The sequence below is a fragment of the Esox lucius genome, chromosome 18 (assembly GCF_011004845.1).
Source record: "Esox lucius isolate fEsoLuc1 chromosome 18, fEsoLuc1.pri, whole genome shotgun sequence".
NCBI lineage: Eukaryota > Metazoa > Chordata > Actinopteri > Esociformes > Esocidae > Esox > Esox lucius.
The window spans coordinates 4,973,680-4,996,845 of record NC_047586.1 but is presented as its reverse complement, the minus strand read 5'-3'; the positions used below and the strand labels follow the sequence as shown (position 1 = coordinate 4,996,845).

At 47.5% G+C, this 23,166-nt stretch overlaps 1 protein-coding gene across 1 annotated transcript in view; it reads left to right on the top strand.

The window, feature by feature from the left end:
- The window catches only part of ptprb (protein tyrosine phosphatase receptor type b), a 39,119-nt gene that overhangs the window by 636 nt on the left and 15,317 nt on the right, over positions 1–23,166 (top strand). Inside the window, exons 2-20 of the mRNA XM_029114370.2 lie at positions 90–360; positions 2,876–3,133; positions 4,382–4,645; positions 5,279–5,551; positions 5,806–6,069; positions 6,395–6,661; positions 8,292–8,555; positions 8,929–9,192; positions 9,333–9,596; positions 9,856–10,119; positions 10,308–10,577; positions 10,789–11,052; positions 12,699–12,974; positions 13,222–13,503; positions 16,991–17,094; positions 17,418–17,592; positions 21,108–21,251; positions 21,524–21,800; positions 21,979–22,085. Of these exons, the coding sequence (XP_028970203.2) occupies positions 90–360; positions 2,876–3,133; positions 4,382–4,645; positions 5,279–5,551; positions 5,806–6,069; positions 6,395–6,661; positions 8,292–8,555; positions 8,929–9,192; positions 9,333–9,596; positions 9,856–10,119; positions 10,308–10,577; positions 10,789–11,052; positions 12,699–12,974; positions 13,222–13,503; positions 16,991–17,094; positions 17,418–17,592; positions 21,108–21,251; positions 21,524–21,800; positions 21,979–22,085 (4,552 nt within the window). The remainder of the gene's footprint in view (positions 1–89; positions 361–2,875; positions 3,134–4,381; positions 4,646–5,278; positions 5,552–5,805; positions 6,070–6,394; positions 6,662–8,291; positions 8,556–8,928; positions 9,193–9,332; positions 9,597–9,855; positions 10,120–10,307; positions 10,578–10,788; positions 11,053–12,698; positions 12,975–13,221; positions 13,504–16,990; positions 17,095–17,417; positions 17,593–21,107; positions 21,252–21,523; positions 21,801–21,978; positions 22,086–23,166) is intronic.

Genomic DNA, 23,166 nt, shown 5'->3' with positions numbered 1-23,166 from the left:
TGGAATAAAAATGAAAGTAAACACATTAGGTCGTGACAAAAGGCTCACACACGCTACATTAAAATATTTCCTGTGCAATTTATTTTCAGTGTGTAGCCGCCCAGGAACAGGCATGTAGCATCAACATGACAGAGGCCAACGCCAGTATGAATTCTATAACGCTGAGGCTAACCACACCTGGACAGGTGTGTAACTTCACCGTGTTGGCTGTGGACAGTAGCTCAGAAGTAACAGACTGTGTGAAAGACCAAGACGAGACATTCGAATGCCTTTTGGGGAGCCTGGAACCAGGCACGTCATATCACCTGGAAATAAGGTCAGGGGCCGACTCGGAAAGAGCCAATGTCACCCTGCAAACAAGTGAGTAGTTTGTTCCCGAATATAGGACTAGTGTTTGAAAAATGTGTTGAAATGAAATGCCATGGAGAAATGTTGCACAGGGAATGTTTAACAGCGGAAACAGTTATTTTTGGCGTTCCATTTCCTCCTGGTTACCTGCCGTAGACCCATCCATACTTACTGGGACGGTGGCCACAGCATTAAAGCTCCCAGTTCTTCTATGTCACCAGGATTTTGGGTTCGAGTTTTCTCGCAGTATCAAACCTGACCTTTAGGTGGCCCGTCAACACACGACAGTTCATTTATGTTCACTCCACTGATAAGGCCTCAGGAACTGGAACTCTGCTGACAGAGAGCGATAAACCAGTTCAAACGTGTGCGTTTGCGTGCGTGTGTGTGTGTGTGCCGACGTAGGTGTCTACGTGCGCACGTTTTCATCATGGCTCGGCTCCGTGCACGCACATACACACACCCACACACACACACACATGGCAGGGGCCCAGACCAGAAGGCTCTGACCTTAAGTGTGTATTTCCATCCAGACTGGTCCCTCCCTCCGGCTCTGCCCCAGCCACTTCCTGACTCCATTGTTCTTTTGTACTGAAGGATGCTGGGAGTGTGGTGGAGGGAGGGGGGGGAGGGGGGGCATTTTGTTCACAGGTCCGGGGGTTGATTAGGACGCACGGCCCCGCTCTTGACCTTCTCAAGTCTCCTCGACGGCTTCTGTCCATACATCATGCTAAGACTGTGGCACCTTCTTCGGGTACAATGGCCGCGATCAGTTGGGACATCACGTCCCCGCCGGAGCTCCTCTGAACACAATGAAATGTGTTTCCATGGAAACATACGTATCACGCTAAAACACTGTGAAGTGACTAAATAACGATTTGATACGGGACGTCGCTGTCTCGTTGCTCCTGTTCATGATGCGTCATCTTCCCCGATTGAACTGTAGACGTTGGAAAGTCTACTTTCATTGTCTCTGAAGTCAGCCACAAAAGGGTGTTGGTGTGTTATTTTAATAAATGCTACCATAATGTTTTCTGTGTGGCACCAATGGGAGGGAGTCACCAGCCAATCCCTGTGCCTCCTGGGAGGGTCCCCCTGCCTGGGTTAGGACCTCAGGGCTTGCCCCCCCCCCCACCACATGCACCCCATTCCCCTTTCCATCAGCTTATCTTCCCACCCTCCCACTCCAGGCGTGCTAACGGGGGGCCTGGACCGGGCCAGATTATGTAGCCAGAGAACTTTAAACACTCGCGAAACAATCTTATCTGCTTCCGTCATCTCGGCCTCTGCCTCCCCCACTTGGCTGTTCTCAGAGAGCTGAAACCCTGCCTCTCCATAAGACAACAGAAACCCTGCCTCTCCATAAGGTCTCAGTTGTTCCGTTCTGTTCCCCACTTGGCTGTTCTCAAGAGGGCAGGAATCCTGCCTCCCCATAAGACAACAGAAACCCTGCCTCTCCATAAGGTCTCTGTTGTTCCGTTCTGTTCCCCACTTGGCTGTTCTCAGAGGGCAGGAAACTTGCCTCTCCGTACGGATAGCTTGGTGCTGTTTAAATGGTACCCAGGCTATCACAAAGATCACTGGTTCATGTAAGATTGGGCAAAACAATACCCTTGAGCTGCAGATGTCATGAGCAAGAAAAAAATTATCCTTCAGCAAAAGGAGATATGAAATATATTAACATGTATTATAATAATTGTACGTGTTTGTTGGGGCGGATAGATTTAAAAAAGATTATTATCAAAGAGGAAAATAATAAAATGTAAGAAGCCATCCCTTCTTTACAGGTCTCCTGCATCAGAACCTCAGTAACCTGTGCGTAGATTGTTACTACTACGCCAATACTCGAATTGTATAACAGCGCTAGTCCTCTGGAAGATAAGAAACCTGCAGCTCTTTGTGTTTCTGTCTGTCAACGCTCCTGTCCCAAGTGAAACAAGGACAGGAGTGTAGTAGTGCCTGGCCTGCTGAGAGAAGCTTTACAGAAACCAAATTTCTGTGAGCTTGGTTAAACAATTTGGAAAACAATCCTGCAGCAGCAGAAAATTATGTCATCCACAGCAACTTAAATGAGCAACTGGGCTTCAGTGGCTGGCTCAAAGATACCGTTTCTATTTCTCTCTCAACGCAGAGGCACACCACTTCCGACTGAGACACTGAATACGAGTTGGTCAGTGTCCGCCCCTCCTGACCTGCTTTTTATAGAAATGTTCATAGAAATTGAAAGGATCAAATCAAACCTTGGTCTTGGTACGCCCTGCTACTGATTCTATTTCTGTAGATTTAACTGGTTGACAAATCATCTGACCTGTTCTCTGGTAATTTCTCTCATAACGATCCGCCATGGCATAATGACTACTTTTGTATCACATTTGGAAATATGGTTGAAGAACTTGTTTGTTTGAATATAAATAAATTCACTTGGGATTTTTAAGTCATTAATTGCAACCGTTGGTATTATTATTTCCATTAAACTAGATTTAGGGCATATTGTTTCACTCAGTGACAACACTTCTCTATCTGCCAGGTCCATCAACAGTCAGGGGCCTACAAGTGTCCGCGACCTCAAATAACCTGGGAGTTTCCTGGCAGCCTGGACCAGGGAGGACTGAGCGTTTCAGGCTACTGCTCACAGACTGGCTGGGCGTGGTGAGGAACCTGACTCTGGAGAGCAACACAACGAACTGTACAGTCACCGGACTGGTCCCGGGACACTTGTACAATGTTACCATGGTGACAGAGACAGGGGGCTTCCAGAGTAACACTTCAAGACAAACCCAGACAGGTATGGACACAGTGGTCATACAGGATTCACTGGGATGGACTTTCCTTGGATGATGTCTGCAGTAGGATTTGGGATTGGGAAGCTAGGTTTGGGTTAGACAGCTTAACTTCCAGTCAAAACTGGAAATACATTCCAAATCTCCTCAATGCTTTTCAGTGAATTTGACTCTAGACATAATGGGATGAACCAAACACTCCCCTTCCTGTCGTGCTGTTGAGTGTGTGGGAAAGGGTTGTAATGACCGTAGCCTTTTTCCTTTCCCAATACATCTAACATTCCATGGAAAACAGTATTTTATCTATAATAATGATAACAAGGAGGACATCGGAAATCCCTGGAATAAAACTCATGGACCTCCCTTCAACATACTAGATAGAATCAACACATGTAACACAAAAACTAAAACAATATTTGCATTTTAATTACAATTTCAAAGATTTAACAAATAAATCAATGTTACTACAAATTTGAATAGAAAATAACATCCCTCCTGTTTGCTACCACTTCTTGGATGAACCAAAGCTTTAGATATGCAGTATTAGATCTGTCTTCGCCTTGTCATTAGGAGGTTGTGTCTGGTCTAGACAGGAAGGGCAGTGTAGGCTTGCTTTTCTAACTGAGTCCTGCAGTACATAAAAGCCTGAGAAAGTATTTTTTTTCCAGCCTAGGTTTCACTTCTCAGTTGATGGGGAGCAAGTCATCCTCAATAGCTCTATTCAGTCACCAACAGCTAGCGTCACACCTAACATTGTTGTTAAAATGTTTGTTGTTATGTTGACATAACACCCCCTCCCTTACTCGTTAGGATAAGTTTATGTCAAAGCATTACTCCCGCTAACTGCTATTGTTTCAACAAACTAGCTACGTAGCTGTTATTTTCAGAACAACTAGCAATGTGGCTTACTGTTAATGTTTCAACATTTTCAACATGTTTCAACATTTGTTTTATCAATTAACAACCTAAATGTTACTTAGTGCAGATGTCTCAGCAGCTAGCTTTGTAGCTAACAGGTATAGTTAGAACAGAAACCCGACTTGTAGTAGCTTTCTGCTTTTGTTTGTGTACCACATACGCCCTTTCCAACACCATGTCACTGTCTCAGATAAAGCATACTGTACTATTTTCCCAGGGTTCAGTTTGTTCCCTGTGTTTGGAAACAGTACATTGTGGAGACTTGAGTGTAAAGATTCTTCCTGCCTCTCCACCGCCCCCCCCCCCCCCCCCCCCCTCTCTCTCTCTCTGTACAGTACCCTCTGCAGTATCAAACCTGAGGTTACATCACAATGGTAGCCAATACAGTCTGAAGGCATCTTGGAGTCGACCACCGGGTGATGTGGACACTATATTAGTTGTCCTTACCTCCACTGGAACCCACCCTCGGGAGAAGACGCTGTCTCCCGAAACCGTGGAGGCACTCTTCGACCAGCTGACCCCAGGACGAAACTATCAGGTGTTGGTTACCACCAAGAGCGGAGAGCTGTCCAACCAATCAACTGCTGTGGCTAACACAGGTGAGAGCTGGGAACATATCTGTCAGCCAAATGTAGTGGCTTTGTGGCCTTCTACGCCATGGTTCAGTGTCCCTGTAGCCTATATCTGTCATCTGAAGTCATCCAACTGTCCTGTATGTCAAGAATGAATGTGCATTTTAGAACTCATTCTAGTCCATCAGCAGCAAGTATTCAGCAATATTGGGCAGTGATTACCCTGAAGTGTGGCTGTATGGTTGAAACGCCATGTCAGGAGGATTAAGTGCCTTGAATATGATTGGGTCCAAGAGCCTTACCATTTAATTTGATTTCAGGAATTAATGAGTCAGTTTTAAACTAGTTTGTTAATGCATTTTATTACTGCACTTTTTACCGTCTGAGAGCTGCCTGCTATAGAGGTGAGACTGAGCATTATTTGTTGGACGAAGTATTTTCTTAAAAAAAAAAAAAAAGCTTCTTGATTGCTCACAGTTTAACCAATGCTTTTTGGCTTTCATTGTGGGTTTTAGAGAATAGAAACATTCTATAAGGGACTAATCCCAATTAGATGCTATAGAGTGACATTTCATTACGCTTCAATTAAACAAAATGAGGTACTCTACACTGTACCTTTAACTGGACTGAATTAGCCTGATGCCTACTTCACTCTCCCAGTCCCTGGGAAGATCTCCAACTTGTCCATGGTTGCGCTGGATGACTCCAAATCCCTGAAGATCATGTGGGCTCCCCCTGGTGGGGACCTGGAGACCTACAGAGTTCTACTGCTGAACGGAACCCAGATACTGGCCAACAGGACAGCGGACAAGGGGGTGGTGGAGTACACCTTCTCTGGACTGGATCTAGTGCCCGGGAGGACCTACAGGGCTGGGGTCAGCGTGGAGAGTGCCGGAGAGCAAGGCAAAATGGAGTACTGCCATGGAGGAATGGGTGAGCAACAGTATGGACTTGAGGACACAGAGAGATTCATTATATCAAGATCTGAAGCGATATGAAAACATTCAATAAAGAGCATATTTAAAAATGACGGACGTCTTTAATTGTGAGCTTATTAATTCTATTTTGTCAACTTATTCCTCCCTTATCTCTCTCTCTCTGTCTCTTAACCTTTCCGTCTCCTCATCGCTCTGCACCCACCCACCTCTCTCTTTCTCCGCTTCCCTCTCTTTTCCTGTCTCTCGCAGCCCCCAAGCCGGTGGTGGGCCTCCATATCCGCCATGCTGACGAGACCTCCCTCAGCACGCTGTGGGGCCACGCCCCCAACTCCGCCCGGGACGGTTACACCGTGAAGCTTCATCACGGCAACACCACAGTGGCCGTCAGAGACCTGACCCGAGACATGAGGGAGTGCACCTTCAATGTGCTCACGCCCGGACGCCTGTTCACCATCACCGTGACAACCAGGAGCGGGGAACTCGGCAGTTCTGCCTCGGTGCAGGGGAGGACAGGTGAGAGAGAGAGGAACCTGCCTGGATACACACACACACACACTGACTGTGATGATGTGAAGGAGGGTGTGTTCATCAGCAAGGTGCGGTGTTGTAAGGAAAAGACAGGTGGAGGTTTATTATTTTTTGAGCGCTGATACACTGAAACATAATATGATGAAGACTAAGTGTCACTATGCTCATGTTCACATACGCATTTGAACTTGTGTGTGTGTCTGGGTGTCCGTGTGTGTGTGTGTGTGTGTCTGGGTGTCCGTGTGTGTGTTTGTCTGGGTGTGTCTGTGTGTGTCTGGGTGTCCGTGTGTGTGTGTGTGTGTGTCTGCAGTACCCATAGAGGTAAGGCGTGTCCACCTGAGCAACCTCGGCCGCGTGGACAGCTTACAAGCCACCTGGGAACTCGGCCCCGGAGACTTGGACTACTGCAGCCTGGAATTATTTCACAACAACCAAGTTGTGCAGAACCACACTGTCCCACCCAACACCACCACGGTGCAGCTGGGATCCCTCAGGCCTGGTGCCCTTTATAGGCTGGAGGTCAGGACTGTTAGCGGGCAGATAACATCAAAGCAGATGCTGGCTGAAGGGCGCACCGGTAAGACATTAAACAGCATTGATTATATGATGTGATTGAAGAGACTGTAAAGATAGACTCAGTCAGACGGTGTGACTAAAGAGACAGCAAAGATAGACTCAGTCAGATGGTAGTCCTTCTTAGGGAGTTTTTCCTAGCCACTGAAATTCAACACTACTGTTGTTTGCTCCTTGGGGTTTAAGGCCGGGTGTCTCTGTAAAGCACTTTGTGACGACTGCTGTTGTAAAAAGGGCTTTATAAATACATTTGATTGATTGAGATGGTGTGACTAGTAAGAGACATTAAACATAGACTCATTTTGTGTAGTCATGGTGTGGCAATAAATGCCATTGGAACTGAAGATGTTACTAAGACAGAGTCTCTGCGTAATTATCTTATCAGTGACGATTTTCTTCACACTTCTGGTCTCTATTCTGTGCGTGTAGAAGTGGGCCGTTGTGGCCCAGAGGATAAAACCTCTTCCTCCTGCGTACGTATACTGTACTGTACATCATGGGTTTGAATCTCTCACTGTCTCTGTCCATAAAACCTAAAACATGTCTCAAAAAAAGGTCTGCTTGTAATTGCTATGGTGATTGTTACATATGTGGATCACCATAGTGATTGTCCCCACAGCAGGTTGGTGAGGGAAAGTAAATAGCAGTGTTTTTTTACACAAAGGAGAATGTTAGGAATGTCTGGGAAGCTTTGTGTCCACCAAAGAAAAGCCTCTAAGGTCCTGCTCAAAGACTTCCTGTTTGACCTTGATTGTCTTTCCCAGGAAGTTTTTGTCTATTTTGGGCCATGAAACTTCCACCTTTCAATTAACTACAGAGTCTGGGGACCAAGTGTTGATTAAAACAAAGGCCACCTTCAGATAACATTCAATTAACTTTCAGATAACATTTACAGTCGCATACTTTTACTCAGCATTTGGCTAAAGGTAACAAAGGACATTTGAACTAAACCTTTATCCTCTCAGTGTTTAACTGAATGTCACATTGAATGTCAAATTAATCAAGCCAGCCGTTAACCTTTAAAAATGTAAAGATGTAATGTCTGGATGTACAAAATTAATGTGGCTCAAAATAACATACAGGCATAAGCTTCAGTTTAGGACAGCCTAGCATAGTTTAGGGGTTGCCGGAAACCAGGATTTTAAACTAAAAGTATTAATTTGAGCATCCTTTTGTGCAGGAATATCGCTGCACATCAGAAAGTGTATTAGAGGTTTGAAATTCTTATGTTTGTTATTTTCACTTTAACATTTCAGACTTGATTTGCCCCAGCAAAGTATTTATCAACGCCAAAAAGTCTATTTACTATAATCCACATAACAATTCGCACTTCCTATTGCAGGATAATTTTCTTACGGTTCTAACTGGCTCGAATTAAGATACAGCATCTGTAGTCAGTTTATCTCCTCTCCACCACAATGGGCGAAGTAACTACCAATAACACGCCTCTTGCAGATTAATTCCTCTCAGTTCCAGTTTTTCCACAGGCGGTTCTCAGGTTCCAGAGTACTGCTGGTTTTCCATCTTGCCCACTAACCAGGGATCATATCTAATTTCTCCTCTCTCTGCACTCCCTTCTTTCTCTCTACTTCTTGTTTCCCTCTCTTCTCTCTCCTCTTTACCCTCGCTCGTAGTACCTGCGGCTGTCGGTGTCGTTACCGTCGGTAACAACGGTCGTCCTGACTTCCTGGGGGTTTCCTGGCAACCAGCGGCGGGTGACGTGGATGGTTACGTGGTCCAACTGAAGGACCGCGACCGGACCGTACACAGCCTGGTCGTCTCCAAATCCAGCTCGGAGTGTACATTCAACTCACTCACGTCGGGGAGGCTCTACATTGTCTCCATAGCGACCCGCAGTGGGAGCTTCCAGAACAACACGGCAGTGACGGCTCGCACGCGTAGGTCACGCCCGTCTCACACTTCCTGTATCAGACCCCCCCCCCCCCAGTGTCACATCTCTTGTCTCTCACTCCAGTCTCATACTTCCTGTTTCTCACTTCAGGAGATGAAGAGTTCAAACGTCTAAGTCACTTAATTTCTCCCTCAGAATGTCTCACAGCGCCACAGCACTGGGGATGTCAGAAGTACATACACTATAATCCTCGGTAGAATAATGTCAACGCTGTTTTCTTTCAGTCTCTGGCACCATGATCAAAGAACATTTAATATATATTTTTTATCTAACTTAAAAACACAGAAACATTGCAGCTGTTTATAAAAAAAAAACACTCAGTCTGTCCTTGAACCAACACCCCTCTCTTTCCTTCCCAGAACCCTCCAGTGTCCAGAACCCCAACGCCGTCCACACAGCCAGGGACGATTTCCTGAAGGTCTACTGGCGCCACGCAGCTGGGGACTTTGATCGCTACCAGGTGGTCATAAAGTACAACAACACGGTTCTTCAGAACCAGACCGTGGCCCGGTCGCAGAACGAGTGCATGTTCAGTTCACTGGTTCCCGGGAGGCTGTACACAGTGACGGTCAGCACCTGGAGTGGGGAGTACGAGTCCAGTGTGTCCACGGACGGCAGGACGTGTGAGTTCAGGGAGCTTATGGTTACACATTGCCGGACCGCTGCCTGTTAACGTGGGGAATTATCCACATGAGCCAGGATGGCGTGTTTAAAGTTACGTGAACGTGTGAAGAATGTAGTCCAATGGTCCTCTGGTTTTCAGTTCCCGCCGCCGTGCAGAAACTGTCCCTGGGGGACAGTGGCACTGGGGATCTGGTAGTCACGTGGTCGCCGGCTCTCGGAGACGTCGACCACTACGAGATCCAGGTCCTCTTCAACGATACCAAGGTCTATCCGCCTGTGACCGTGGGCAACGAAGCCAGCAGCCAGCGCCTCGCCTCGCTCACCCCAGGACGCTTGTACAAGATAGTTGTGTCCACCTTCAGCGGGCCTTACCAGAGGCCACAGTTCATTGAGGGCAGGACAGGTTGGTTGGGAATACCGGGCAACATGAGAGGATCAGTCCCTTCATGAAACATCTGTTTAGTTCAGAGCATTAGCTCCTGTAGATATCAGGATACAGGTAAAGGTTAAATGCTTGATATACTCTCATTTGTGAAAATGTACTCTCGGCCTCATCTTTGCCGTCTCTCTGCCCTCTCCTCCTCCGCTCCTCCCTCTCTCTTCTTCTCCTCCCCCACCGCTCTCCTCCTTCACTCCTCCTCCCTCCCACTCTCCCCACCCAGTCCCCAGCCAGGTAAGGAACCTCCAAGCCCGGGCAGGGGACCAGCCCGCCAGCCTGAGGGTGTCCTGGACGCCAGGTGAGGGGGACGTGGACATGTACACTGTGTCTCTGTCCCTGGGAGGACACCCGATGGAGACCAGACCGGTCCCCAAGCACGTCACAGAGCTGGACTTCCAGGGCCTCACACCAGGCCAGCTGTATGGGGTCAAAGTTCAAAGCCTCAGTGGAACGCTCGTCAATAACAGCACCACCACCGGACGAACAGGTGGGGGGGGCGGGACGGAGGGAGAGATAACCTGGGGGGGGCTCGTATATCTACTGTAGGAATGTTGGACTGTTGATAGCTTGGCCCAGGGAATTATTGTCAACCAAATATCCTGGAGGAGAAAACGTGACCACGCCTGACATGGTGCTGTCTCACTGTTTGTCTCCCCCCGTTTCCGCCCCACGCAGTCCCGGCCGTCGTGACCGCCCTCCAGGCAGACAGCGACCACACCACCCACAGCCTGACCGTGACGTGGGAGAGCCCTTTAGGGGTGTACGAGGCCTACTGGATCCAGCTCCAGGACGACGCGGGCATCCTGGTGTCCAATGCCTCCCTGCCGCCGGGCACCACCGGGCACAGCTTCGGCCAGCTCACCCCGGGGAAGTGGTACCACGTCACGGTCCGAACGGTCAGCGGGGGGGTCCTCGGCAAGGAGGCTGTCGCTGAGGGTCAAACGCGTAAGACGTCTTTGTCCGTTCTGTCTGAGGCGTTTCCGTGGGAACACAGTAGATCCCACACAGATGTTCAGGTTAACTATTTAGTGCCAGTTTGGACAAAATAACGTTTTTGGTTTGTACTCGGCTCTGATACAGTTAATGACTGAAATGGGAGTCGAACTGGGTGCCCTCCCCCCAACACACGATGAGAAAACTCCCTCCCTCCCCGCAGGTCCGGCCGCGGTCAAGGCTCTGACCGTGATGACCGCCAACACCAGCGGCCTGTCGTTCGCCTGGAGCCCGTCTGAGGGCTACGTGGACGGTTACGACCTGTTCCTGTATAACGTCGACGAGACACTGCGCGGCCGCCAGAGCGTGGAGGCCGGGGCGCAGACGTGCTCCTTCACGGGCCTGGTGCCAGGGACACTGTACAAGATGGTGGTGCTGAGTCGGAGCAGGGGGATGAGCAGTGATTCTTCAATACTAGCCAGGACAGGTGAGACTAAGACACACACACTCGCACACTAAAAGCAGATGTAGGAGCTACAGGAAGTGGGAGGAGTCTCAATCCACCCGAAGGCCACGCATCGCCGGGCAGGATGAGGGAGCCCACCCAGTCACCCAAACCTGCTTGACCTCTGTGGGGCGGGAAAATCCGTCACTCACCCATCTTAGCCAATCAGCTTCTGTCCCCAGCCCAGACATGATTTGTGATGGGTAACTAGACATTATGGCTCCTGCTGTCAATTCAGTGTGTGGACTATTCCCAGGCTGTTCTGATTCGCCGTTTAAATGTTGTCGTAGGGGGTCACCCAATCGAGACAGGAGTGTTTTGCTCTTCACAGAAGCGAAATGGGAGCGAGCTTTCTGCCATGTACGGAACCAAATACAAAGTTTCCGCAGGTTAGCATTAGAGAGTAAGCCTGTAAGATTCTCCCCTTATCACAAATATTAAGCCGTTGGCATGATGAGTTATTAGCAGCTGTGGGCGGGTGTGGGTAAAAATAACAAGCAGACTCACGCACCATTTGCCCAATTACTGAAGTCCCCCTTCCCTCCCTTGAACACAGAAGATAAGTTACGGCCGCTGTGGCCATGTATCAGATGCCTCACAGCTTCACAGAGGTTTGTGACATCCAGTCTTTAATATCAGCTGAGAAGAGACTGCATCCCAGAGGGACAAAAAGTATTAAAGGACGTTTATTTTTGTGTTTTAGACAAGAATCCAATCTTTACACTGTCAAACAACACCTCTGTCTTATGATGAGAGTGGGACTTAATTAATGTAGTGTAAAAGAATCATAGCCTGTGCTGTGTTAGCCTGGTGTTTACTTTTATACTGAATTCATGAATTTCAGAGATTAAATCTTCTTCATGAGTCCTTTTTAATATCAGAAAAATATATTTTCCATCTCACTATGTAAATGTGACACCAACTGGCATACATTTCTTATTGCCCTCTATGACCTAGGCTGTTCAAAATTCCTGCAGCTAAAAAGTCTGCAGTGACTTTAGATGACCTTCGTTCTAAGTCGTTCTAAAACAGCTGTGTCAGACGATGAAACACCCACAGCACTGAAAGCGATGTGCCTGTCTGTTGATTACAATCCTTCCATTGAACCATCGCTGTGGTCAACCTTCTTACAATCCTCGTCATTTCATAGCTGAATAGTTACCATCTAAATGCAAATGACTGTAATGCCATTGGTGATGTAATTGTATTTGTTTATTGCTTAGCGTGGAGGTGATTTCTGATATCTCTTTATGGTCCCGGCGGAGTCGGTTCAAATTCCTCGGTAAATGTTAAGACGCGGTTCAGTAGAAGTGTCTGCATTAATGGCGTAATTAGTAATGGTAATGGAAACAGAAACAGCTGTCAGAGGGGGAGGTGAGAGACGGCGAGGGGAGATTCGGTTCGGCGGTCCAACATCGACCGTGTGTGGGTTTGGCGGTGACCTTTCGATAGGCTGTCACTGTCACCAATCTAAATGATGACATACATTATCATTGTTCCGTCACATTATTAAGAGCTTGACTAATCCGTGATAATCGGCTGCCCCTGCTCTTGTTGATTCTGTGTGTCACTGACTGACACATTGTCTCTCCCCTCCCCCTCCACCCCCCCCAACCCCCCACCCCCAGTGCCGGCCCCGGTGAGGTCCCTGCACGTCCAGGACGGAGAGCGTACGGACCGTCTCTCCGTGAGCTGGCTGCCCGGACCCGGGGAGTGGAGTGGATATCGGGTGGTCCTGTACGGTGGCCCGGAGGGCTCGACCTCCGTCCTGGCAGCCCACCAGCTGGGCCTGGAGCAGAGGGAGCATCTGTTCCAGGGCCTGGTGCCAGGTCGGTTGTATCGGGTCGAGGTGGTCACGCGCAGCGGAGAGCTGACCAATGCTGCGTCTGCACTTGGAAGGACGGGTCAGTACGCCGGCACACTCTTTTCTCTGGAAACATAGGAACCCCACGGAAACCTATAAAATCCTGTTAAAACCTATAAAACCCTGTAAAAGAGGTTGCTATCTGAGTAACAATGTTTAGTCATAATGTGGTAAAATACGGTGATCGTTTCACTGCCCGTACAATGCCACCTCGGTCGTCCGTGGCGTACAGCGTTAGCGCGTCCGTCGCAGCTAAATTCAGTATCCCATGTTGTTTCGTCCCTCAGCCCCAGAGCCCCCCTCCATGGTTTCCTTCCGAGACATCAGTGGTGACAGTTCGGTCGAACTGTCCTGGGAAGGCCCCGCCTCGGGTGACTATTTCAGCTTCGACCTCCAATGGGAGCCAAATGGGAACCTGTCAATCACAGCGCCGCAGCCAACCAGACGCATTCTGGGTGGGATGTTCCCGGGGCGACTCTACAACTTCACCCTCCGCACAGTCAGTGGGGGAGGAGTCAAGGGCGGGCCTGTCACCTACAGCCAGCCCATCCAGAGGAGCCTCAGAACAAGTAAGAGCATATTTGTGGTGGGGGTTTATAGTGAGGTTGTAATGGTAGGGGTAGAGAAGGGGTCTCAAACAAATCCCACGGTGGGGCTTAGTGTGTGCTGGTTAGTGTGTGTGGTGGGGGGGGGGGGGGGTCCTGTATCATTTCTAACCCTAATTAATCAAACAAGGTAGGAACAAAAAATAACTCAGGCAGTACAACCTTAATGGAATTATTCTGACGCCTGCAGGTTAGATTGATCGTTGGACAGATTATACTGATTGTGATAGCGCACCTTGATGAGTGTGAGGTACAGCCGCTAGAGGGCAGCACCTTACAGAGAAAGCAAGAGAAGCTTAGCTCATCTGTGTGTGTGTGTGTGTGTCTGTGTGGAAGTAACAGGTTTGAGCTTCATCTGGCTGTGTTGTTTGAAGTTCTGAAATGTTCTGTTGAGCTTCACTGTTCAGGGATGAGGTGGAGCAGGATGAGTTCAAGACAAACAGAATATAGAATCAAGATCCCCAAACCAAGAGAGATTATGGAAGGTGGTCTGAGTTGCTCATCCTGTCCTACTTCTACAGATGTCACTGTTTCCCTCATCCCCAGAAGTCCTTGGGGTATAAATAAAAGCTGTACACAAGGCCCTCGGAGGAGTCCCACTGGACAGACATTTAGAAGATGCCATCAGCTCTCCTTTCCTGTACTAGTAAAAGACAGTGTGTCAGGTGCTCCCGTACGTAGATGGCGAATTGCTCCAGAGATGTGGAAAGATCATTTGGATATTTCTGTACGATCAATCAAAAGATTATAATCTAGGGCAGTCCTCAATGGGCCAGAGTGGTGTTACATCTCTAACAAACACGGCCGATTGAACTGATTCCATTCTGAAGATCCTAGGCCAAAATGATCCATTTACGCCCCTGAGGACAGGAGCTGCCCATCCTGATGTAGCCTGTGGCCCATTTTAAAGTTGACTCCGTCGACAGAACGCTGTTCCAGTTCTGGTCCGTCCTAAAGTGTTACCCCAAATTTATATTCCGATACCTACATTTACATAGCCACTAACAGCAGTGAGTGCATACAATTCAATACTCTTTGAATAGCAATTTGTTCACTTGTGTAATCATAGGTCCATCCCTCCCTTGGGGTCACTGACCCATCTCAATATTCCTCTGTTATATCTACTTATCAGAATCACCTGTAGTGGCTAAGTGCGTTTACACACATTGGTCTTAAATTCAGGGTGTTTAATAGTTCTGCTAAGTGTAAGACATCAATTATTATTTTAATTTATACACGTTGTATTTGTCGCCGATGTGTTATTTACGATTGGCAAAGTCTAATTTTGTGAATATGCATACAGGAACAATTAGCAACCATGTGAAAATTATTCAATGCGCTAAGGCGTATGTCGTACTTGGCATGATCTGAAATTGTTTAATGACACTTAGCGCGTTAGTGTCTTATTCCCCGACATCAGACGCAGCTCTAAACAGACATGGCAAGAGAGAGAGGAGAAACAGCGAGAGAGAAAAGAATCACATTCGGAGGGAGAGAAAAAGGGAGGGTGGCAGACAGAGAGCGGACGAGTGTCTGATGTTGATTAAATTGATTTGATTGATGTATTGATTGCGAGGAGCCACAACGGTAGATAATGAATGGCTTCATCTTGAACCGTATGCCCGGCATTACTGTCGCGGCTGCTTTAAACTTCTGCCAATCAATCACACACGCACGCACCAACATGCACGCAAGTAAATAGGCATACCCGCACCGATGTAGCCAGGCATGCAAATGTGTGCGTACGCACGCAGACACACGCGCGCTCGCACGCATAATGATGGAGAGGCTGTCCTTGCCTGGCTAGTTCATTATCTCGAAGTTGCAAATGAGCTCTTGTGTATTTTCATAAATTCTCAAACCAAATGGCACCCAGTTGCCTATGTAGTGTCCTTATTTTGTCCCTGGACCTTGTCGAAATGAGTGCACTATATAGGGCAAAGGATGGCATTTCGGAAACGGAATAATTTACCCCTGGTTCGTGAGATGCATCAGCCCTTTACGGCCTGGCTCGCGACAAAGCTTAGACGCTTATCACTCCTGATTTGAATATAAAAAGCATTCGTGCTTAACGTCATTCCGAATGTTACGCAGCCCAGCCGCTTAGGTTTTGTTCTCTCCTTATCCGTCGTAGCCGTCAAGGGGCACCTCCTGGACATGCTCGTTTGACCGGTACCGGGTTCTGCTGAAGGACGACGGAGCGTGATTGCAGTCTGTCTCACTTTGGCGATGACACGTCGTGCTTTATGTGTGGCGGACCGTGCAGTTGATGAATGCGTACAGTGTTCAAACCCCGACATGTCAGTGTCCGCCCCAGCCGACCGCCTTGTCGCCTGCTTCCGCCCTAATAACCAAATGGCCGGATGACAGATTGACGGCCCAGCGACTACATCCAGTGAGGCCCCCCCCCCAACACCACCACGGCCAATTGCATTATGGTAACCCGCAACCACAATGCAATGTTCGATTAGTTACTAGTAGTTACAGTACCGATCCCCACTAGTCCAAACGCAGTGCTACTACGTGAAGTAGGCCTACTGCAATGCAGTTTTGACTGAATTTCCTCCCTGTTAAAACCGCGCACAATGGTCAGGCTCAACGTGAAAGCTGACGAAAGTGACGTCGGGGAGGGGAAAACAATTTGAGTGCATTTTCATATGAAAAAAAATGACGACTATCGATGTCAGTCTTCTGGGATGTTGGTGTTAGCCTCACGGGTTGACGGAAATAAAAGTGTTTATAGGCTACCTCTTTGCAGACACGCTGTTAACACAGATTGCGTGCTCACAACGGTGAACAGCGATATCGTATGATTAGTGTAGACTAATGTAGAGCGTCGTTTTTAATAAGAGGCTGTCATTCAAAGGACACAGAAACAGCATATATCTCCTAAGAACACCATTAGCCTCTGTGTACTGCTTTCACACGTGTTTGAGGAGTGCACTTCCATTCATTCCATTATTTTCCCGGACAAATTTGGCTTCAGTCTGTTGTGACATCACTGTGTGGTCTCTAATGGGCCGGCGGTGACTCAGCAGTACTCGAGGTGCCAGGGCTTTTATTGTAAAATGACACACACGACGAATAAAGCCATCAACGAATAGGAGATTCAAATTTCAACTGTTGAACGTACACTTTTTAATAGCTGCGAGCAGTCAATTAAATTAAATAAATGCCAAGTTTTGGGTCAACTGTTAATCAACTGTAAATCAACAATTGCAGTTTTTCTGTTATTTCAGTTTAGGCTGAAAGGGTCCATGTGATGATTTTTTTTTTTGGTGATTACATATTTATTTGTATTTTTATTTTGGAGTGGGGGTGGGGGTGGGTTGAAAATGAGCATAGCTGGGCCCTTAGTTAGTAATTCTTACCTAATTATTCAAAGAGTTATTATTACCTCGTTATTAACCTTTGTTCGTCAATCTGTCAATTCTCTGTTTCTTCCCCCCAGAGCCGTCCAGTCTGCAGAACATGCACTGCTTCCCCCAGAGTTCCTCGTCCATCTTGTGCTCCTGGAGCTCGCCTAACTCAGACTGGGACTCCTACACAGTTGAGGTACATATATGGAGTACTCATGTGAGCCAGTTAGTAGCTACAACAGGACTACAATTCTTCATCAAAATAACGTGAATTGTTGTGGGGATTGGGTTTAGGGAATGCGCTTTTTTTTAGGGGTTCAGGCATTGTAACTTGAGGGCAAATCAAATGTGAAATGTAAAAAAAAAACGGACTGGACTTGAAGTAATGTTGTTACTGAGTGTATATTATTAACAAAGTGAAAACATGGACTGGACTTGAAGTAATGTTGTTACTGAGTGTATATTATTAACACAGTGAAAACATGGAGTGGACTTACAGTAATGTTGGTTCCGTTCCAGGTCCGTCAGGAGGATAACTGGGAACTGGTGTATGCCCTGGGTCTGGCCCGGGACGCTACCTTACTCAACCTGAAGAACTTGGAACCATACAGAAGATACCACATAGCTGTCAGAGTGGCCTCCGCTGGCCTCAGCAGCCCCGCCTTGGAAGAAAGTGTGGTCACCATGATCGACCGTGAGTAAACCACCTCCACCCCTCCAGCTCAATGAGCCGGTGTCCAGAGTCACTTCGGTCTGTTTCAAGAGATGGGCGGCGGCACCTTATTTTGGGGAGGACAGGCTCATGGGGATGACTGGTGCGGAGTCAACAGACAGGTGTCAATCACGACACACTGATGGTTTCCAAGTTGGATTCTGTTCCACTGGCTCCCATTCCAATATCCTCCCCTTGCCTGGCTCCTGTGAATCTCAGGCACGATAACCAACCCAGACACCGCAAATTCACACATAAGCCTCTTTCCCTTTGCAGGAAGTGGGTTGAACAAGATTAGATATCTTTTCAGTACTTACCCCTAACTGGTGGATTTTCAATACACACACAGTTAAAACAAAAATGGGTTTATATTCCACTGAACACAAGAAAAACCGGGTCCTGATAAGACACGATAAAAGTGAACACAAATACATGTTCAAGTTTCACGTTTAGTTGGTCTGAGTAGCCTACACTCACTGCAAGAACATGTGACCTTGGTCTCTGTTGCTTGTCATGCGTCTGGCGTACTCATAACAGGAATGCGTCGAAAAGATACCCGGGGCCGTTAGTCGTTTGCCGCAGCGAAGTTGATTAATAAGACCCCATCGTCCTGTGACAAATGACACGTCTCCCAAACTGCACTACTATGCGGCAGCATTTGTCTGCTTTTAGGAGGATGCTGAGTCGCTATTGTGAACACACACACACAGACATAGACACACACACACACACATAGACAAACAAACACACACTCACTCACTCACACACACAAACACACACACACACACAAACACAAACATACACACACACAGACAAACACACACACATTACAAAGTCCTAACCCTCAACTCGCTCCGTCCTCACCTCTTTGCCGTCAGACAATCTATAGGACTTCTCATTCATTCCTTTGATTGCCACAGAACCCAGATCAATGAGGCTTGATCCTGTTTTCCGAACAGCGTCATCACTCAGCCTTCGGTTAAAAGATTTTCCTCAGGGTATTATCAATGCTATTTGTCTTTTCAAAGATTTTGGGCGCGAACGTTACATTGAGCCCCCACAGACATTTTGTGAAGCGACTGCTACAGCCGTCTTGGGATTTGATTGAAGCTCTGATTTTAGATGAGAAACCATTTTGAAGTGCCTTTGTAATCTCAGTTTATCACGTCACAGATCTTAAAGTGTTCTTTCAGTCCACGTGGCATCGTAAAAGAAGAGGGAAATGAACTCTGGTGGAAGGAGGTTGGAATACAGATTGACTGGCAACTTTCTATTTCTTCAGGACCTGACAGAACTTACTGCTGTCTGTAAGTCATAGAGTGTTGTCCAGTAGCTTTGCATTCCAGTTCTGTCAAAATGATTTATAGACAAAGAGACAGAAAGAGACAGAGATATGGAAGAGAAGCCTAATGAAGCACCACACAAAGTCGGGTGCATTTGTTCTCTTACATTCTTGTATTATTTGATAATTTGTTCTAGAGGGGACTTTTAGATAAGTGTGTTAATTACTGTCTGCCTCTCTTCTCCTCTCCTGTCCTCTCTCCTGTCCTCTCCTGTCCTCTCTCCTGTCCTCTCTCCTGTCCTCTCCTGTCCTCTCTCCTGTTCTCTCTCCTGTCCTCTCCTGTCCTCTCTCCTGTTCTCTCTCCTGTCCTCTCTCCTGTCCTCTCCTGTCCTCTCTCCTGTTCTCTCTCCTGTCCTCTCTCTTCCATTCTTTCTTCCTTTATCTCTCTCCTATCTTCTCTTTCTCCCACTCTCCTCCCTCATATCTCTCCTTTTTCTCCCAGTCTGTCTCTGCTTATTATTTTGCTCACTTTGGAGATCACTTGGCTGTCATCAACCTCCCGGCTTCTGTTCAACTTGGAACGAATGCCCAGATCTGCTAAGTGCATCCAGACTAAACAGTAAATCTCAGCTGTCAGAAGCAATCGAAGTCCAATGATAAAAAAAACCAATGACCACTTTTAAAAAGTGAAAAGTCCATTATCAAACGGGATGGCTGCTTCTCTCTGTTTCGCCCATTGCACCAAAAGCCTATTATAGCTCCAGAATGGCCCCCTTTGTAGGGCTTCTTGGACACATAGGGGTCCTGTCAAAGAAGGGCACCAAACAGAGGGTTCCATATCAGTCACAGCCCCTCAGGCTGATTAGACCGCTCCAGGAAGACAGTGTGACCTATCCCAAGCCCTCAGACCTCTGATGTCATCTCTGGCGGGGTGGAGGTGGGGGGGGCGCAGCTGGAGACGCAGGTTCTTGTGAAATCATCCCTGTTAGTGGGCAGTAACCAGCCTGACTGTCGCCGCGCTGCCCCCTCAAGCCCTGCAGCCCCATTTAAATACAGATCTACGTTTTTCTGGAGAAGAAGGCTGCAGGAGGGCTGGGGATTTGGATATTCGTTTGCAAGGGAGGGAGGGCAACGTCATCCCAACCCAAAAGAACAGAATTGGATCAGTGGAGGCATATTAACCAATAAATCCTCCAGATGGCCTCAATGGGTAACCCAGACAGTTATGTTTTCTACCTCTCTTCTCCTCTCTCTCTTCTGTCTTTCTTCTTCCTCCCCTCTGCTGTCTCCTGTCTCCTACCCCTATCTCTTCTTTCTGTAAGTGGACAGAATTACCAGGCATTTGCTGGCGTGTTTTTATTTGGGTTTATAAGGAGGCGATAAGCCGCCGTCACGCTCCTGTCAAGAGTCCCGCTGTTTCTCTTTCTAACCAAGCGCTGATCAGATATAAGCGTGTGTGTGTGCGTGTGTGTGTTTGACCCTGACCGATGAGCCGTCCAAATCATCACAGTTGGGCCGCGTCCCAGACGGCTTTGACCAGAGTACCGCTTTTGACCAGTGCAGTGCACTACAAGGGGAGCAGGAAGTCATTTGGGACGTGGCCTTTGAGTGGATCGGGAGACAGTGGGACCGTTCCAATTACAGTCTGTCTCCCTGCGAATCAAGCGAGGAAACAAATAATACCTTGGCTGAGACGTAAAAAGTGGACGAGATGCAGTCACAGGGGCCGGGTCATAATTTAAACATCCAGATGCTGCAAACTGCAAAACTCAGAGGGCATTGAGCACATAACTGGGCTTCTTATGTTTCTACTTTCCACTTTAAAATGTCAGACATGATTTGCCCCATCTAGAAATTAATAAAAACGCCCGTTAATGAAAATTCACATAAATTATGTTTGCTGTTGCTGCGGGACTGTTTTCCCTCTGAATCATTTATTGCTGGAAACCAACAGTGTTTGTTAGGTCTACTAAGGTCTACTGTTAATTCACTCACTTTTCTTCCCCCAGCAGTGGAAATTGAGTTTTGTTATTTGATTTGTAATGTGATACTGTATACAGCCAGACATTTCCGCAACAGGGGAACCCCCCCCCCCGCCAACTCACCCATGGTGAGCAACTGGAGGTGGCAGTCTTTTGTTCCAGCATTGCTTTTTACACCACCAACCTGACTGACACCCTCTTTGACCAACCTCCCGTCCGGTTTTCCTGTCTAGGCCCGCCTCCTACCAACGTGCAGGTCAATGAGAAGGCGGTACGTGTCACGCCATCCACCATCTTCTTCAAGTTCAACTGCAGCTGGTTCAGTGACGTCAACGGCGCAGTGAGGTTCTTCTCTGTGGTTGTGGCAGAGTCTGACGGTACAGAGCAACCCTGTCTCTCACAGTGCACATGCTCTAGATGCTCTGGATGTCAGTGCATAGCTTTTCAACTCAACCAAATGACTTGCTACTTTATTGTGATTTCCCATTCATCCCAGTGTCGGAGCTGTCCAAATTAGTTAGTCCAAGATTGTTAGTCATGAGTTGCAGAGGGAGGTATGGAGGGGGTGAGCGCTGAGGTGTTTAGAGAGGGTTGCGTACATTTTACACACAGGTCTTACAATCCTACTGTATTATATCGTCCTTCCCAGAAAACGAGATCCTACAGCCCGAGCAGCTCCATCCTCTGCCCACTTACCAGGACTACAGAAGCAACAGCTCCGTTCGGGCCTACCAGACAGGCTACTTTCCTAGTCGCTGTGCCCAGGACCAAGACGTGGGGGCCGGGCCAGTGTTTGAGGTTAACCTGGGGGCGGGATTGGACCGGCTCGGAGGGCCCTGTGATTTAGAGGAGGATGACGAACACAATCACAACAGGAATGTCCACCACTTCTGTGATGGCCCTCTCAAGCCCAAGACTGCCTACAGGTAAACAGTGAAATTAAATGTATTCATCAGACCCCACAGCTAATCCAGGAAGACAGGAGTTCTGCTCAATGCCTAGCTCTCATGTATACTGAAGGTCAAAACAAAGGTTTTCCAACTCCATTAGGGATGTCAGTTGTTAATAATGTAGATCGATAGCTGTTCTAATGTCTCCGTCCAGAGTGAGTGTGCGTGCCTTTACTCAGCTGTTCGATGAGGACCAGAGAGAGTTCCCCCGGCCCCTCTACACAGACACATACCTGTCCGCCCCCATCAGGACACAACCAGGTGAGCACAGAAACACACGTCGCCTCTCGTTCTCATCCCTGTCGGCCGTTTGTCATTCCTCCTGTCTCTGTCGTTCACCTCGGACGTTGTCCTGTTCCCCTCACCCTGGGAACAACACTTTCACAGCCATTTTTCTTTTCTCTCGTTCTCTCGATTCTTTCGTTCAGCACTGCCATCCTTGACAATTTCTTTTTTCTAATATTATTATTTACAGTGGATTTAAAAGTCTACACACCCCTGTTAGAATGCCAGGTTCTTGTGATGTAAAAGAATGAGACAAAGATAAGTCAGGTCAGAACTTTTTCCACCTTTAATATGACCCATAATGTGAACAATTCAATTGAAAAACAAACTGAAATCTTTGAAGGGGAAAAATAAAAAACTCATAGTAACTTGGTTGCATAATCGTGCACACCCTTAAACTAATTCTTTGTTGAAGCACTTTTTGATTTTATTACAGCACTCAGTCTTTTTGGGTAGGAGTCAATTAGCATGGCACATCTTGATGTAGCAATATTTATCCCACTCTTCTTTGCAAAAGCGCTCCAACTCTGTCAGATTGCGAGAACATCTCCTGTGCACATCCCTCTGCAGATCACCACACAGATGTTCGATTGGATTCAGGTCTGGGCTCTGGCTGGGCCATTCCAAAACGTTAATCTTCTTCTGGTAAAGCCATGCTTTTGTGGATTTGGATGTGTGCTTTGGGTCGTTGTCGTGCTGAAAGGTGAACGTCATCTTCAGCTTTCTAACGGACACCCGAAGGTTTTGTGCCACAATTGCCTGGCATTTGGAACTGTTCATAATTCCCTCCACCCTGACTAAGGCCCTGGTTCCAGCTGAAGAAAAACAGCCCCAAAGCATGATGCTGCCACTGCCTTGCTTCACTGTGGGTATGGTGTTCTTTGGGTGATGTGCTGTGTTGTTTTTGCGCCAAACATACCTATTGGAATTATGGCCAAAAAGTTCAACCTTGGTTTCATCAGACCATAACACATTTTCCCACATGCTTTTGGGCTCCTTGATGTTTGTTTTTGCAAACTTCAACCGGATTTGGATGTTTTTCTTTGTAAGAAAAGGC